The following is a 14638-nucleotide window of genomic DNA, read 5'->3' on the forward strand; positions in this document are numbered from 1 at the left end:
TAAACCTGCTTATACTCCGTATGATCCTTGTTGTAAACTCAAAAAGAACAGAGGTAATGGAGTATCAGAACTTGAATACTCACGAGTTATAGGAAGTTTGATGTATTTGATGAACTGTACTAGGCCAGACATTGCTTATGTTGTGAGTAGGTTAAGTAGGTATACTTGTAATCCAGGGCAGGAACACTGGGATGCACTTTTTAGAGTGTTGAGGTATTTGAAATACACGTTGACCTTTTGTTTGAATTATGAAAGGTATCCTGCCGTCCTTGAGGGATTTTGAATTGCAAATTGGATATCTGACTCAGAGGAGTCTAAGTCTACGAGTGGATATGTTTTCATTCTAACATGTGGGGCTGTTTCTTGGAAGAGTTCCAAACAGACCTGCATAGCTCGATCCACTATGGAATCTGAGTTTATTGCGTTAGATAAAGCAGGAGAGGAAGCCGCTTGGCTAAGATGCTTTTTAGAAGACATTCCTCTCTGGCATAGGCCTGTGCCAGCTATACTTATACATTGTGATAATCAAGCTTCCATAGTTAAAGCTAAAAACAACTACTATATTGGGAAGTCTATACATATAAAGAGAAGACACGATACCCTAAAACAACTAATCTCAAAAGGCGTTATTTCCATTGATTGGGTTAAGTCCAAGGAGAATATCGCGGACCCTTTGACGAAAGGTTTGTCCAAGGAGATAGTTAGTAATGCATCTAAGGGAATGGGGCTTAGGCTCATTAAATAAACTTGCCATGAAGGATACTCAACCTTGCTGACTAGAGATCCCAAGATCAAGGTTTCGAATGAGAAACTAATTTGTGGCGGGTCAAGGTAAACGCTATCATAGAATTCATTCTCTGCCCCTTCCCTATGGTGTAGACGTGATAGTGTGACTGCATGTGAGGATGACTTTCTATTAAGTCTTAATGAGTTTTATAGTTTCAATTTTATATTGAAGTGGGGTGTAGCAGTAAACCCTCTTGATGGAACTCACCTATCACGCGTGGTTATTATCGCGGATTACACCAAACGATGGTAGTTCAAGACATCGCGTTCACTGTCCATCAAGTAGTTCCGGCAATTTCTCATCAAGCAAAGGTTCAAGACCTCATGGACACCTCTTGCCTAAGTGGTATTTCTCGCTTTCCGTTTTCTGATTTTTTTTCGGTATTTCATTCATGTGGGGGATTGTTAGAGAAAATGAATTTATACAATAGTTTGGTTTTTGGTCTTGGTGGGATTGGAACTTAGGATTTATTGGTCACTAAGGACACTAGCTCATTTTCACTATTTGTGAATGAACCTTTAGTCCCACATAAGGAAAACTAAAGATGATACCTCTCCATAAGTATTGAATTTTTTGATATTAGAGTGGCCCTTGGTCCATTAGCACTTTTGTGCGAGGGAGAGGACTTGGAAAATGGTCTAGTTGGTGCAATCACACATTTTCACACACACGTGGTGCTTCGCACCGAAGCACGCGCGCCGCCGCCGTCCGTGCTTGCGGGCCGGGCCGGGCTCGGGCTCGGGCTCGGGTGTGGGTATGGGTGTGGGTCAAGACTTATCTTTTTTGGAAAAACTTCTTTTGAATTTTTGAATTAATACTTAAAAGAATTCAAACAAAAATAAATTTTTGGGAGACATTATGTTTATGCATGAACGTTTTATATCAACATTATGATGCATGAATGTTTTATATCGACATTATGATGCATGAACGTTTTATATCAACATTATGATTCATGAACGTTTTAGATCTACATTATGATACATGAACGTTTTAAATCGATATTATTTGATGCATGAACGTTTTAAACCGTTTGGAATTAATTCTAATTGATTTAATGCGCGTTAATGAGACCTCTCTCACTTCTACCCTATATAAACCGATCACATTTTTCATTTTAACTTGTGTCCACAAGATCTACTATCCTCTTATTTTCATCTTCTCCCCCTGTGTGGTCCTCTGTTTTCATTCTGTGCGCAATTGTTGTTGAGGTCGTAAGAGTGGGCAAGTACTGTAGTGCTAACAGTGCTTGCAACGGTCAGTTTTATCCTGGATACGACTTGACCACAAGGTATAAGCATCACTCATTCTTGAGGCGTACCGGTCAACTATCGTGTTAAGGACATCGTGTTGAACACGTGACTCTGTCTTCTGTGTGCTGTCCATCTGAGTATTTATTTACCTTCCAGAAATTTCTCATTTTTCATCTAATAATTTTCTTTGAGTGTTTTATTGTTACAGTAGCAAAAATCTTAACACGATAGTTCTTTATTCTGTCTGTAACAATGGGTAAGAATGATGTTGATAGGTCTGCAAAGTTTTCTGGAAAATACTTTAAGAGGTGGTAGTCAAAAATGTAATTTTTTCTAAGTTACCATGAGTTGGATTCCTATGTTCTGAAACCTTTTGATGAATCGTTGGATGATGCTGGTCGTGAGTCCTTTTTAGAAGAATGAAAGAGGAATAACTACATGTCTAAAAATCATATTCTGAGTTGTTTAGAGGATGCTTTGTATGATTTTTACAATGCTAAAGAAAGCTTTTCTGCTTTTGATTTATGGGCTGCTTTGGAGGCGAAATACCAAGCTGAAATTGCCGGAAGTAAGAAATTCTTGGTAGCCAGGCTTTATCAGTATAAAATGGTGAATACAAATCTGTGGTTGATCAATTCCTTGAACTACAGCAAATTATGAATGAAATTCTTGCGGAAGGTATGGTGATTGATAAAACTTTTCAAGTGTCTACTGCTATCGAGAAATTGCCTACTTCCTGGTTCGAGTACAAGAAGAAACTGAGACGTGAAACTGCTGAAGCTACTATGGTTGAACTGGGTAAGAAGATTCAAGTTGAAGAATTGTTGTGCTCCAAGGACAAAAATGTATCTTCTTCAAGGGACATGTCTTACACGAAGGTTCCAATGCTGATAAGAACCGAAACAACTCCAAGAAACCTCCAGGCAATAAAGGTATGTTTCAGAAACCTAAATCTAGCATTAATAAAATTAAGGGTGATTGATATGCTTGCGGAAATCCTGGTCATATGGCGGTTCACTGTAGAAACCGTAAGGACCTTAAAAAGAAAAATAATGCTAATTTGGTTGAAAACAACAAAGATGAATTTTCTGGCACGGTCACTGAAGTAAATTTGGTAACAAATGTGAGAGACTGGTGGGTAGACTCTGGGGCTACCAAACATGTCTGTGGGAACAAAGAAATGTTCACCTCCTACAATAAGGTAGGGGAAGGAGAGAAACTCTATATGGGTAACTCATCTGCAGCTGCGGTTGTAGGAAAAGGCAAAGTTGGGCTCAAGCTCACTTCTGGCAAGACTCTCACTTTGAATGAAGTTCTTCATGTTCCGGACATCTGCAAAAATCTTGTTTCTTGTGCTGTTTTAGATGATAAGGGTTTTAAAATTGTAATAGAATCTGGGAAATGTGTTGTAACTAAGGGTAAGGATTATGTGGGGCAGGGTTATAAGACTGAGGGTCTGTATAAGCTTAATGTAAACTCTGTTGTAATGAATAATAATGATTCTTCTGCTTATGTTTGTGAGTCTTGAACGTTTGGCATGGTAGACTTGGACATGTAAATTATAAGTCAATGCTTAAACTAGCCAATGTGGGATGCATACCCAAATTTAGTTTGGAAAAGGAACACAAATGTGAAATATGCGTAGAATCAAAGTTTGTTAGAAAACCTTTTAGCAAAAATGTTCATAGAAATTCTAAACCCTTAGAATAAATTCACTCAGACCTAGTTGACATGAAATCAGTTCAAACTAGAGGTGGTAAGAAATGGTTTGCTACTTTTATAGACGACTGTACTAGGCTCGGGCCGGGCCGGGCTCGGGATCGGGTGTGGGTGTCGGTCAAGACTTATCTTTTTTGGAAAAACTTATTTTGAATTTTTTAATTAATACTTAAAAGATTTCAAACAAAAATAAATCTTTGGGCGACATTATGTTTATGCATGAACGTTACATCAACAATATGATGCATGAACGTTTTATATCGACATTATGATGCATGAACGTTTTAGATCGACATTATGATGCCTGAACGTTTTAAATCGATACTATATGATGCATGAACGTTTTAAACCGTTCGGAATTAATTCTAATTGGTTTAATGCGCGTTAATGGGACCTCTCTCACTTCTACCATATATAAATCGATCACATTTTTCATTTTAACTTGTGTCCAGAAGAGCTACTATCCTCTTTTTTTCGTCTTCTCCGCCTGTGTGGTCCTCTGTTTTCATTCTGTGCGCAATTGCTGTTGAGGTCGTAAGAGTGGGCAAGTACTGTAGTGCTAACAGTGCTTGCAACGGGCAGTTTTATCCTGGATACTACTTGACCACAGGGTATAAGCATCACGCATTCTTGAAGCGTACCGGTCAACTATCTTGTTAAGGACAGCGTGTTGAACACGTGACTCTGTCTTTTGTGTGCTGTCCATTTGAGTGTTTATTTACCTTCCAGAAATTTCTCATTTTTCTTTTAACAATTTTCTTTGAGTGTTTTATTGTTACAGTAGCAACAATCCTTTCACTACTAACTTGGTTGGGGCTCTGATTAACATTTATTTTCACGACTAACTTAAAGTCACGTCACGAATGTAGATTCGTTGGAGAAAATTTGGGATTCACTATTTCTTGTGGTGGTTGTTGCAAGACACTTTTTCATTGTCGATATATTCCAAATCGAAATATTTTGTGGGAACCACATGTAATGGACCACATTTACATCGTGCCTATAAATTAGTGATCATTTCAGCTATGCCAATCCATAATCAACAAACAGACCCTTAGAAATTGTTTTTAAGAAGTTGGCAGTCTATAGTTGTCACTAGTTTCATGGCTGAGTTTACAGCAAACCTACAGTGTTACATGCCCACTCTTCCGTACCTAGATATGGAGTCAAATATTGAGTTAATGAACCAATTTTCAGAGCTAAACCCAAATGTGTTACAGAATAATTCTAAGTTGGGTTTACAGAGCTTCATGAATAGTACTGTTTACTGTGATGAGTACTCTTTTGCTCATCAAGAACAAGCTGCATTCCCCGTACTCAATAATTCCGTGGATAATACTCAAGTCCTATTCCAATCTGAAAGTTCGAGTGCGGTTCCAATTGCGCATCAATCTACGGTTTCAAACAAGAAAAGAAAGTCCATTGCTGATACAGATGGCAGTTCAGGGAACTCTTCTACTCTTGGGGGTTTAGGAGGAGAAAATGAAAGCCATAAGAGAAAGAATGTATGATTAGTCTGTTTTTTTTTTTTTTGAAGTTGTAAAAATACTTTTCCTTATCAATCTCTTTAGGTGAATTCTCTAATTTTTTTTGGTTATATCATGCAGGGCGTAGGAACGAAAGGAAAAAAAGGGAAAAACAACGGGAAAGATGCAGATATATTACCGAAGGAAGTGATCCATGTAAGAGCAAGAAGAGGTCAAGCCACTGATAGTCACAGTTTAGCAGAACGAGTAAGTCAATTGACCCACTAAAATTTAGAATTCAGTTGATCAGAGCACAAATGTATGCCTACGCGGGGGATATGCCCCAACTTGCTAGTCTATGCATATTCTTGCAGAACCCAAACTTCTCCTTTTTACAAATTGTTCTCAAAACCTACCTTCAACCATGGCTCCTCCCAGGTGCCATTAATAATGCTTACTTTTACGCATGCCTGCCTGTTTATACACATCTTTTTTCATATGTCAGGCCAAAAGGGCTAACAAAAACTTGAGCTAATTCCCGTTCTTGTATGTAAACTAATATTCAGGTAAGAAGAGAGAAAATCAATGAGCGATTAAGATGCTTACAGCATCTTGTTCCTGGATGTTACAAGGTACATGATAAAATCCTTATCCCATGCTGGGTTATAATAGTTGCCTCCCTCCCGTATGAAATTTTATGTTATTTATAGTGGTTAACAATTCTGAATTCGCAGACAATGGGAATGTCTGTAATGTTGGATGAAATAATAAAATACGTTCAGTCACTGCAAAACCAAATTGAGGTGAGACTCAACGTCAAATTGTTTCGATCACATTAACAAAGTAAAGAAATTGAGTAGCAGAACGTTGACGGTAACCGTCCTTAATTTTTCCTTTTCAGTTTCTTTCAATGAAGCTTACTGCAGCAAGCACTTTTTTCGACTTCAACTTGGACATGGAATCTCCCCACACATTTCAGGTTCTAATTATATATCCTCAATTACGAATTTTTTTACTCTCTAAAATTATTAGTTAAACCTGTTACGATTAGTTCCACAACCTAGAGTTATGCAGTTAATCAGTCTCACGCAACCTTATACGCCGAAACTAGAAACTAAAGGAATGAAATAATGGATGTATTATTTTGCAGGGGACATATGATGCCCAAGAGATCGAAAGGATGTTATTGAACAGAGAAGAAGGGTATGGAGGACTTTCCCGAACTCAAGTCCCAACATTTCCCCTTTGATTTTAATTAATACCTGAAAAGAAAAAAATATCTCGGAAATATTATGTCTTCGCCATCTTTTTCATTTCAATTTACTGGTTACACATACCACACATTTAATGCATCTTAAGTTTGGTACATTTACAAACTTATATATCAACAAAAACCATACAACTAGATCTCGTAGTCTGTTTTGGTCTCTCAATTATGGGACCCTTACCGTAATTGTGAGTCTCATTCCAAATGCCAACCGCGTGGTCCAAGAAAAGGCAAGAGTAAATATGGATGAAATGGTGTCAACCAACTTCCCGGACCAAGAATAACAGTTTTGTAGATTTGCATAATACGGTGTAAAAGTTGTCCAAAATACACAAAGTAGAAAACTATGTAAAACCTGGTTTGATTGGGTCTACCTCAAATTATTATCGGTTTGAAGTAAATGGCGATAATCAACAATGCAATTGAATTTTTAAAATTGTTAGTCCATTAGGGCCAGAGACCTAATTTCCTTTCATATTTGAAGCTAGAGATTCCAATTCCCAGGCTTATATTGATATCTTAAGTGATTTTATTAATACTACAAGTCTAGAAAGAATATATTGGTGATCATGACAGTGCTCGTGCATATTATGGTTGACTGATTGTCTGGCACAGTATAATTAAGATTATTGAGACACGTGACTGAGACTGTTTAGGAAAGTCTCAGTTATGTACGTCTCTTAGAGATTGTTTAGGAAAGTCTTATATAATAAGACTTCTAAGCTCGGTAACAAATCCGAGAATCTGAGACTGATATGGAATGTACTTTGATTAGGACTCTTTATATTGGTCAAGAGTTAGAGTCGTGTTAGGAAGTTATTTCTTTCCCAAGTATGAATCATATATATATGTATCAAGGTATTGTAAAAGGGAGAACAAGTTAATAAGAGATATCAAATTCTTAACATGGCATCGAGAGCCAGTTTTGAAAAAAAAAAAAAAAAAAAAAAAAAAAAAAACTAAAGATGGTTAATGAGATTGAATCATCAAAAGGGAAGGTGATGGAATATGATGCGCAGAAGAAGAATCATGTATATCATCTAGGATCGAGTGATGGACCAGGAACTATCATCACTCCAATAGTTATGAGAGGGAATAATTATGATGAATGGGCTAGAGCCATAAGAAGATCGCTGATAGCCAAGAGAAAATATGGTTTCATTTATGGAACCATCAAGCGACCTGAAGATCCAGATCAGTTAGAAGATTGGATAGCAGTGCAATCAACGTTGGTGTCATGGATTGGTAACACGTTGGAGTTTTCGGTAAGATCAACCCTGGGAGATTATGAGGATGCAAGTCTATTATGGGCACACCTAAAGAGAAGATTTTGTGTTGTTAGTGGAACAAGAATATGTCAACTAAAAGCATCTTTAAGTGAATGTAAACAGAAGAAAACAGAGGGAGTCGCTATTTATTTTGGCAGATTGAACAAAATATGGGATGAGATGGTGACTTATATGAAGATACCGCAATGCAAGTGTGGACAGTGTACATGTAATATCGCATCTCAGGTAAGTATGTTAAGAGAAGAAGATTTCTTGCACTATTTTCTGATTGGGTTAGATTCTGTATACAGTTCTTTGCGTGAACAATTGCTTGCAAGGGAACCATTGCCGTCTGTAGATGTTGCGTATTAAACCATTGTGAACTCAGAACGCCTAAAGATTGGAGATGGAGTAGTACCTACAGAGATGCAAGAGAATATTATGGCCTTCAAAGTGCAAGCTGATCAACGCCTACTTAATAGTGCTTATGATCCCACCAAGTACTGCAAAACTTGCAGCAGACAAGGACACTCAGATGATGGGTGTTTTAAAATCATTGGATATCCAGAATGGTGGGGAGACAGACCAAAGAATGGCAGAGGAGGAAGAACTGGAGGAAGAGGACGTGCTGGAAGAGTAGGTAGAGGACAAGGAGGGAATCCTGTCCGTGCTCATAACCTGCAAGTTTCGGCAGCAAAAGATAGTGCTGGTACGTCATCAGCTGATGAAGCATGTCTAGTAGGAGTAACAGCTGCACAAGTACAACAGGTGATGGAGTTTTTAAACTCAAGAAAGTCGGGTTCTCATCTACAAGGTAAAAAGAATGAAACATCTTGGATTGTTGACACAGGAGCAACAAACCATGTTACGTATGAACTTATTAACATGATAAATGTAAGAGATATTAGGGCATGTTCAGTTGGATTGCCTGATGGAAAGTATGCATCCTCTGAGAAAACAGGAACTGTGATTCTTCCTGGTGGATTGAAACTTGAAAACGTGCTTTATGTGCCAAAGATAACCTGTAACCTAATTTCAGTCACACAACTTATTGATGAGATGAGTTGTATTCTTCAGTGTACTAACAAATTATGTCTTATACAGGACCGGTCTACGAGGAGGATGATTGGAGTGGCTGAGAGACAAGGTGGACTATATATTTTCTGTGGTGTGCCGCATGTTGAAGTTATGGCTGTGCGTGAAGATACATATGAGTTGTGGCATCAACGTATGGGACACCCTTCAGAGAAAGTTTTGCAGAAGTTGCAAGGTGTGAGTAGATTAATCAAAAAGAATAATGATGCTTGTGATATTTGCCCTCGGGCAAAGCATCGTAGAAGCAGTTTTTCTAGTAGTTTGAGTAAATCAGATTGTATTTTTGATTTAGTTCACACAGATTTATGGGGTCCTTATAAGATCCCTTCATCATGTGGAGCTCAATATTTTCTGACAATAGTGGATGATTTTTCAAGAGGTGTTTGGATTTATTTAATTCAGAATAAAACAGAAGTTGAATCAAAATTTCGTGAATTTGTCTCTTGTGAAGCGTCAATTTAACAAAGATATTAAAATTGTTAGAAGTGATAATGGAACGGAATTTAATGCATTGCGTGGTTATTTTAAGACTAATGGAATAGTCTTTGAGACGTCATGTGTAGGTACTCCTCAACAAAATGGAAGAGTGGAGAGAAAACATCAACATATAATGAATGTAGCAAGGGCTTTAAGATTTCAAGCAAGCTTGCCGAAATGGTTGTGGGGAGAGTGTGCATTGACAGCAGCGTACTTGATAAATCGTACGCCTACACCTATCCTAAATAATAAAACACCATATGAAGTATTGTTTGGAAAACCACCTATATATAAACAGTTGAAGGTGTTTGGGTGCTTGTGCTATGTACATGATCAAAATAGTAAAGGAGATAAGTTTGCTAGTCGAGGACGGAGGTGTGTGTTTCTTGGCTACCCATATGGTAAGAAGGCATGGCAAGTTTATGATCTAGACACAAGAAAATTTATGGTGTCTCGAGATGTGAAATTCTGTGAGACACAATTTCCATTTAAGACTGAGTTGAATGGTAAAACAGTTGAGACGGACATTATGGGAGCTCTAGAAGTCATATAGCGACTGATGTTGCTGGGACTACAGCTGAGACTGATCGTAATGGTGAAGAGTGGAGTGATGATGAAGAGTGTCTATGCTGGCGGTGAAGAAACTGCAGGAAAACAGCGACAGATAGATGGAGATATCGCAGTACAAACTGCGGCACCTGCTGAAGTCTCTGTTCAGCGTCAGACTACAGCGTCAGAAAATTCTGCTGTTGTGAACAATGATGAACAAGCCACGGATGCTGCTGTTGTGAATGAAGATTTAGGAAAGGGGAAGCGTCAGAAGATTCCCTCGAGTAGGCTTAAAGGTTTTGTGACATGCACCATTAGAGAAAATAGTCCATCTCACTCTCAATCATCACAGTCATCATCCTCAGGTACACCTTATCCTTTGATATTATGTTAGTTGTGACAGGTTTTCGGACATGCATAAAAATTATATTGCTACAATATCTGCAAAGTCTGAGCCGAGGAATTTCAGAGAGGCAATGAAACATCCAGGCTGGAGGAAAGCAATGGCGGAAGAAATACGGGCCTTAGAAGAACAAGGCACATGGGATCTAACAGAACTGCCACCTGGTAAGAAAGCTTTAGGAAGTAAGTGGATATATACGGAAAAATATGATGAAAACGGGAATTTGGTACGTTAAAGGCGAGACTTGTGATTTTTGGAAATCATCAAGTTGAAGGATTAGATTACAATGAGACATTTGCACCAGTGGCAAAGATGACAACGGTTCGTATGTTCTTGGCTGTAGCTGCAGCTAAACAGTGGTATGTGCATCAGATGGATGTGCATAATGCGTTCCTACATGGAGATTTGGAAGAGGAAGTATATATGAAAATACCACCAGGATTTGCTAAGGGTAATCCGAATATGGTGTGTAAGATGAAGAAATCGTTGTATGGCCTAAAACAAGCACCGCGGTGTTGGTTTGCGAAGCTATCAACTGCATTGAAGAATTATGGGTTTCGGCAATCATACTCAGATTATTTCTTTTTACTATGATGAAGGGAAAGATGCAACTTAATGTGCTGGTGTATGTTGATGATTTAATTATTGCAGGGAATGATCTAGTTGCGCTTACACAATTTAAAGAGTACTTGGGTCAATGTTTTAAGATGAAAGATTTAGGAAAATTAAAATACTTCCTAGGTTTGGAAGTGGCTCGTAGTAAACGAGGTTTCTACATATGCCAGAGGAAATATGCGTTGGATATTATAATGGAGGCAGGTTTATTGGGTGCGAAACCTGCAGAATTTCCTATTGAAACCAATCATCGTCTTGCTTTAGCAACAGGAGATTTGCTTTATGATGTAGAAAAGTGTAGAAGATTGGTTGGACGTTTGATATATTTATCTGTCACCAGACCAGATCTTGCTTACTCAGTGCATATCTTATCTCAGTTTATGCAATGACCAAGAATGGAGCATTGGGAAGCAGCACTTCGTGTGGTTAGATATTTGAAAAAGAATCCTGGACAAGGAATTCTGTTGCGCTCTGATAGTAGTTTAACCTTGAGAGGTTAGTGTGATTCAGATTGGGCAAGTTGTCCTTTAACTAGGCGTTCACTGACGGGATGGTTTATTTGTTTTGGAGATTCGCCAGTATCTTGGAAGACTAAGAAGCAACCAACTGTGTCTCGTAGATCGGCTGAAGCAGAATATCGTCCCATGGCGGCGGCTACATGTGAATTGAAATGGTTGAAACAATTACTCAGTGATTTGAGGGTTTATCATACACAAGCGATGAGTCTTCTTTGCGATAGTCAATCAGCTTTATATATTGCGAAGAACCCTGTTTTTCATGAAAGAACAAAACATATTGAAGTGGATTGTCATCTAGTAAGGGATGCGGTAATACAAAAGATTATTCTACCTTCTTATACTCCTACCACAATGCAGTTGGCGGATATATTCACAAAGTCGTTTGGAAAAGCTCAGTTCCATGCTATTTTATCCAAGATGGGCATTTGTGACCTGCATGCTCCGTCTTGAGGGGGGGTATTGAGACACGTGACTGAGACTGTTTAGGAAAGTCTCAGTTATGTACGTCTCTTAGAGATTGTTTAGGAAAGTCTTATATAATAAGATTTCTAAGCTCGGTAACAAATCCGAGTATCCGAGACTGATATGGAATGTACTTTGATTAGGACTCTTTATATTGGTCAAGAGTTAGAGTCGTGTTAGGAAGTTATTTCTCATAACTATTGGAGTGATGATAGTTCCTGGTCCATCACTCGATCCTAGATGATATACAGGATTCTTCTTCTGCGTATCATATTCCATCACCTTCCCTTTTGATGATTCTTTATATTGGTCAAGAGTTAGAGTCGTGTTAGGAAGTTATTTATTTCCCAAGTATGAATCATATATATATGTATCAACGTATTGTAAAAGGGAGAACAAGTTAATAAGAGATATCAAATTCTTAACAAAGATTGATGGTGGCTAACTTTCAGATTTGAATACTAACAATCGCTTGTTCAAATGACAGTAACGATGGATCGGCCATGCATTTCTACCCCTCACAATTAACCATAACTTTGTGTGCAATTTTTTTGTTACAGTTCTCAACCGAATCTCCCTAGAAAGTTATGGTCCTTATTATGCGTTGAGATGTAATCTGAATGATTTAACCAAAGTTTGACGTTGATAATCCCAGACCACGTTATACATATGACTCATGAGTCATGAGTCAAGGTAGAAGCTAGAACAAATATAGTAAATGAAGATAAAATAACAAATTCTGGTGGGTGAAATATTATGATCTGACAAACAACAAATGCACAAATATATGAGTTAGAGAAATACTTGTATTACGATGAGTCACTAATAAAACCGAGTCCTAATATTGAGTGATCAAATTTTTAGTTTGCAATGTGCTTATCCTGAGTTCTTATCTTGTTAAGCTACAAACAGGTGGTTGAGAATTAAGATGTTGGCGAGAACTTAAAGTGACAAACCCGCATTGCTGAATAGTTGGAGGAAGAGGGAGAAAACTTGAAGCAAAAAACGCACGTTGCAGAATCATTGAACGTTCTTTCTGGCTGATATATCCGGTATATATGTATCTTATTCTCTTTACGAAATGTATCAAGGTCCATTATTCTTAAGATTTAACTGAGATGAAGTTAAACTTTTAAGACCAGAAGATTCACTAGTCACTGTAAAGGGAGACTAATATTGGGTGATATTAATTTAAGTTCTTACTTAGGTTTTAATCTTGTGAAGCTGCACATAAGTTACATATGGGTTGAGAATTGAGATATTAGATGAAACTAAAACAACAAACCTGCAATATTGCCAACCATAATTAGGAGTGACATTAATTCCTGAAAATATCTAACAAACCATGGTTTAGAAATTTAGAATTCGTTTAATATGAAACCCGCTTTTATATTTAAGGTATGAATCCCCTCCTATATAATTCCGTCTCATCACTTTTTTACTCTGACGCACAAAACCGCTTGAATTAGAAACATTAAAGAGAATCATAAACATAAATTGCAACTGTTTTTTTTTTTAGATAAAAGAGACAGACACACTTAGAGAGTGAAAGAGCCCTCTTGAGTCCAAACAAGCGGATGGATAGATCTCCCTCTCTTAGTCAAATAAGCAAGGTATACATGTTTTTTGGATTGTAAATTCTTAGACAAAATATTACTAGAAGCATTAAAAATATTCAAAATAGTGTCCATGAGCCTGTTGTTTCTCGAGTTTGTGGTTCTCTTGCTTTGTTGCATAGATCTCCTGATGTTTCGATTGTTGATCAAAAAGTTGAAATCGTTGCACCGAAGCTGAGAAGCCCATTCCAGGGTTTGAATGGCTGCTATGCAGTCTCCTTCTTCTTTGCTATGAGCTCTCATAGTGTTGGTTCTCTTGTCGATAGTTCTCCATGTAGCATCATAAATGATAGATCCAATTCCTGTGAGTTCAATTGTGCTGTCATAGTGAGTATTGAAAGCTAAAGTTGGCCAGTTGGTGTTCAGAGTCTGTCTAGAGAAGTTGTTTGCTATTGGATATAGGTTTGTTTTTTTCTTGAGTATTGAAAGCAAAAGTTGGCAACTGTTTTATAGATGATGAAAATTCCATTTCACTTTCTACTTGAGAGTCGGACGAAGTTTTAGCAAATAGTAAATGAAAATTTAGACGACTAGATCACTATTTTATATTTTTATGCTCTTACACAACAAATTTATTTTTTTCCTTTTATAATACAAACCATTGTGTTGTCATTTCACAATGCATTACTACAGTACGGACTATAGTTTATATACTTCTATTACAAGTCATTATAAGTGAGTCCGGGTAATATTAGTTGGTTTTACCTGAATACTACCCACAGTCTAAAAACAAAATAATTGTGGACCTTATATAGAGTAGGTAATGAAAACACACCGTCTTCTCTACTTATTTCCATGACCAATTACAATAACCACCGTCACCACTACGACCACCACTCTTCATAACATAGTTATAAAATCTCCAAATTAATTATGCTAATCATGTTTGAAAACCCTAATGTTTGTTCCTACAATGGATCCAAACTTTTTCTTATGGGATTCACATATGAGTTAAAGTTTTTTGAAATCAAAATCATGACTAAGATTAAATTAAAACTTCATTTATCTCTAGAACTAAAACCGGGACTAGAGATTAAGATTAAAATTGCATCCTGCATTCTGAGTTTAACTTTTTTTCAACTGTCACTTATGCGATAAATCAACAAAGCATGCATAAAGATCATCGAGTATGTGAAAAAGGTG

At 37.4% G+C, this 14638-nt stretch overlaps 1 protein-coding gene across 3 annotated transcripts; it reads left to right on the forward strand.

The window, feature by feature from the left end:
* Nucleotides 1-4827: 4827 nt before the first annotated feature.
* Nucleotides 4828-12839, forward strand: LOC113319637 (transcription factor BEE 1-like). 3 transcript variants are annotated; one of them, XM_026567880.1, is made up of 7 exons: nucleotides 4828-5264; nucleotides 5367-5492; nucleotides 5792-5857; nucleotides 5960-6028; nucleotides 6127-6204; nucleotides 6376-6428; nucleotides 12792-12839. In XM_026567880.1, exons 1-7 carry the CDS (start codon nucleotides 4863-4865, stop codon nucleotides 12823-12825), a joined length of 828 nt encoding a protein of 275 aa, XP_026423665.1. In that variant the 5' UTR covers nucleotides 4828-4862; the 3' UTR covers nucleotides 12826-12839. The 3 variants fall into 3 exon arrangements, with proteins under 3 accessions (XP_026423665.1, XP_026423666.1, XP_026423664.1); XM_026567881.1 differs by lacking the exon at nucleotides 12792-12839 and adding an exon at nucleotides 8865-9166; XM_026567879.1 differs by lacking the exon at nucleotides 12792-12839 and having other exon boundaries at nucleotides 6376-6799.
* The last annotated feature ends 1799 nt before the right edge of the window (nucleotides 12840-14638 follow it).

The sequence above is a fragment of the Papaver somniferum genome, chromosome 10 (assembly GCF_003573695.1).
Source record: "Papaver somniferum cultivar HN1 chromosome 10, ASM357369v1, whole genome shotgun sequence".
NCBI lineage: Eukaryota > Viridiplantae > Streptophyta > Magnoliopsida > Ranunculales > Papaveraceae > Papaver > Papaver somniferum.

Excerpts from the sequence above, each read along its gene's own strand:
- LOC113319637 (XM_026567879.1), top strand. The coding sequence starts at position 4,863 with ATGGCTGAGTTTACAGCAAACCTACAGTGTTACATGCCCACTCTTCCG. Across the intron at positions 5,265-5,366 it reads AAAGCCATAAGAGAAAGAAT|GGCGTAGGAACGAAAGGAAA; the intron begins GTATGATTAGTC and ends TATATCATGCAG. Across the intron at positions 6,205-6,375 it reads AATCTCCCCACACATTTCAG|GGGACATATGATGCCCAAGA; the intron begins GTTCTAATTATA and ends ATTATTTTGCAG.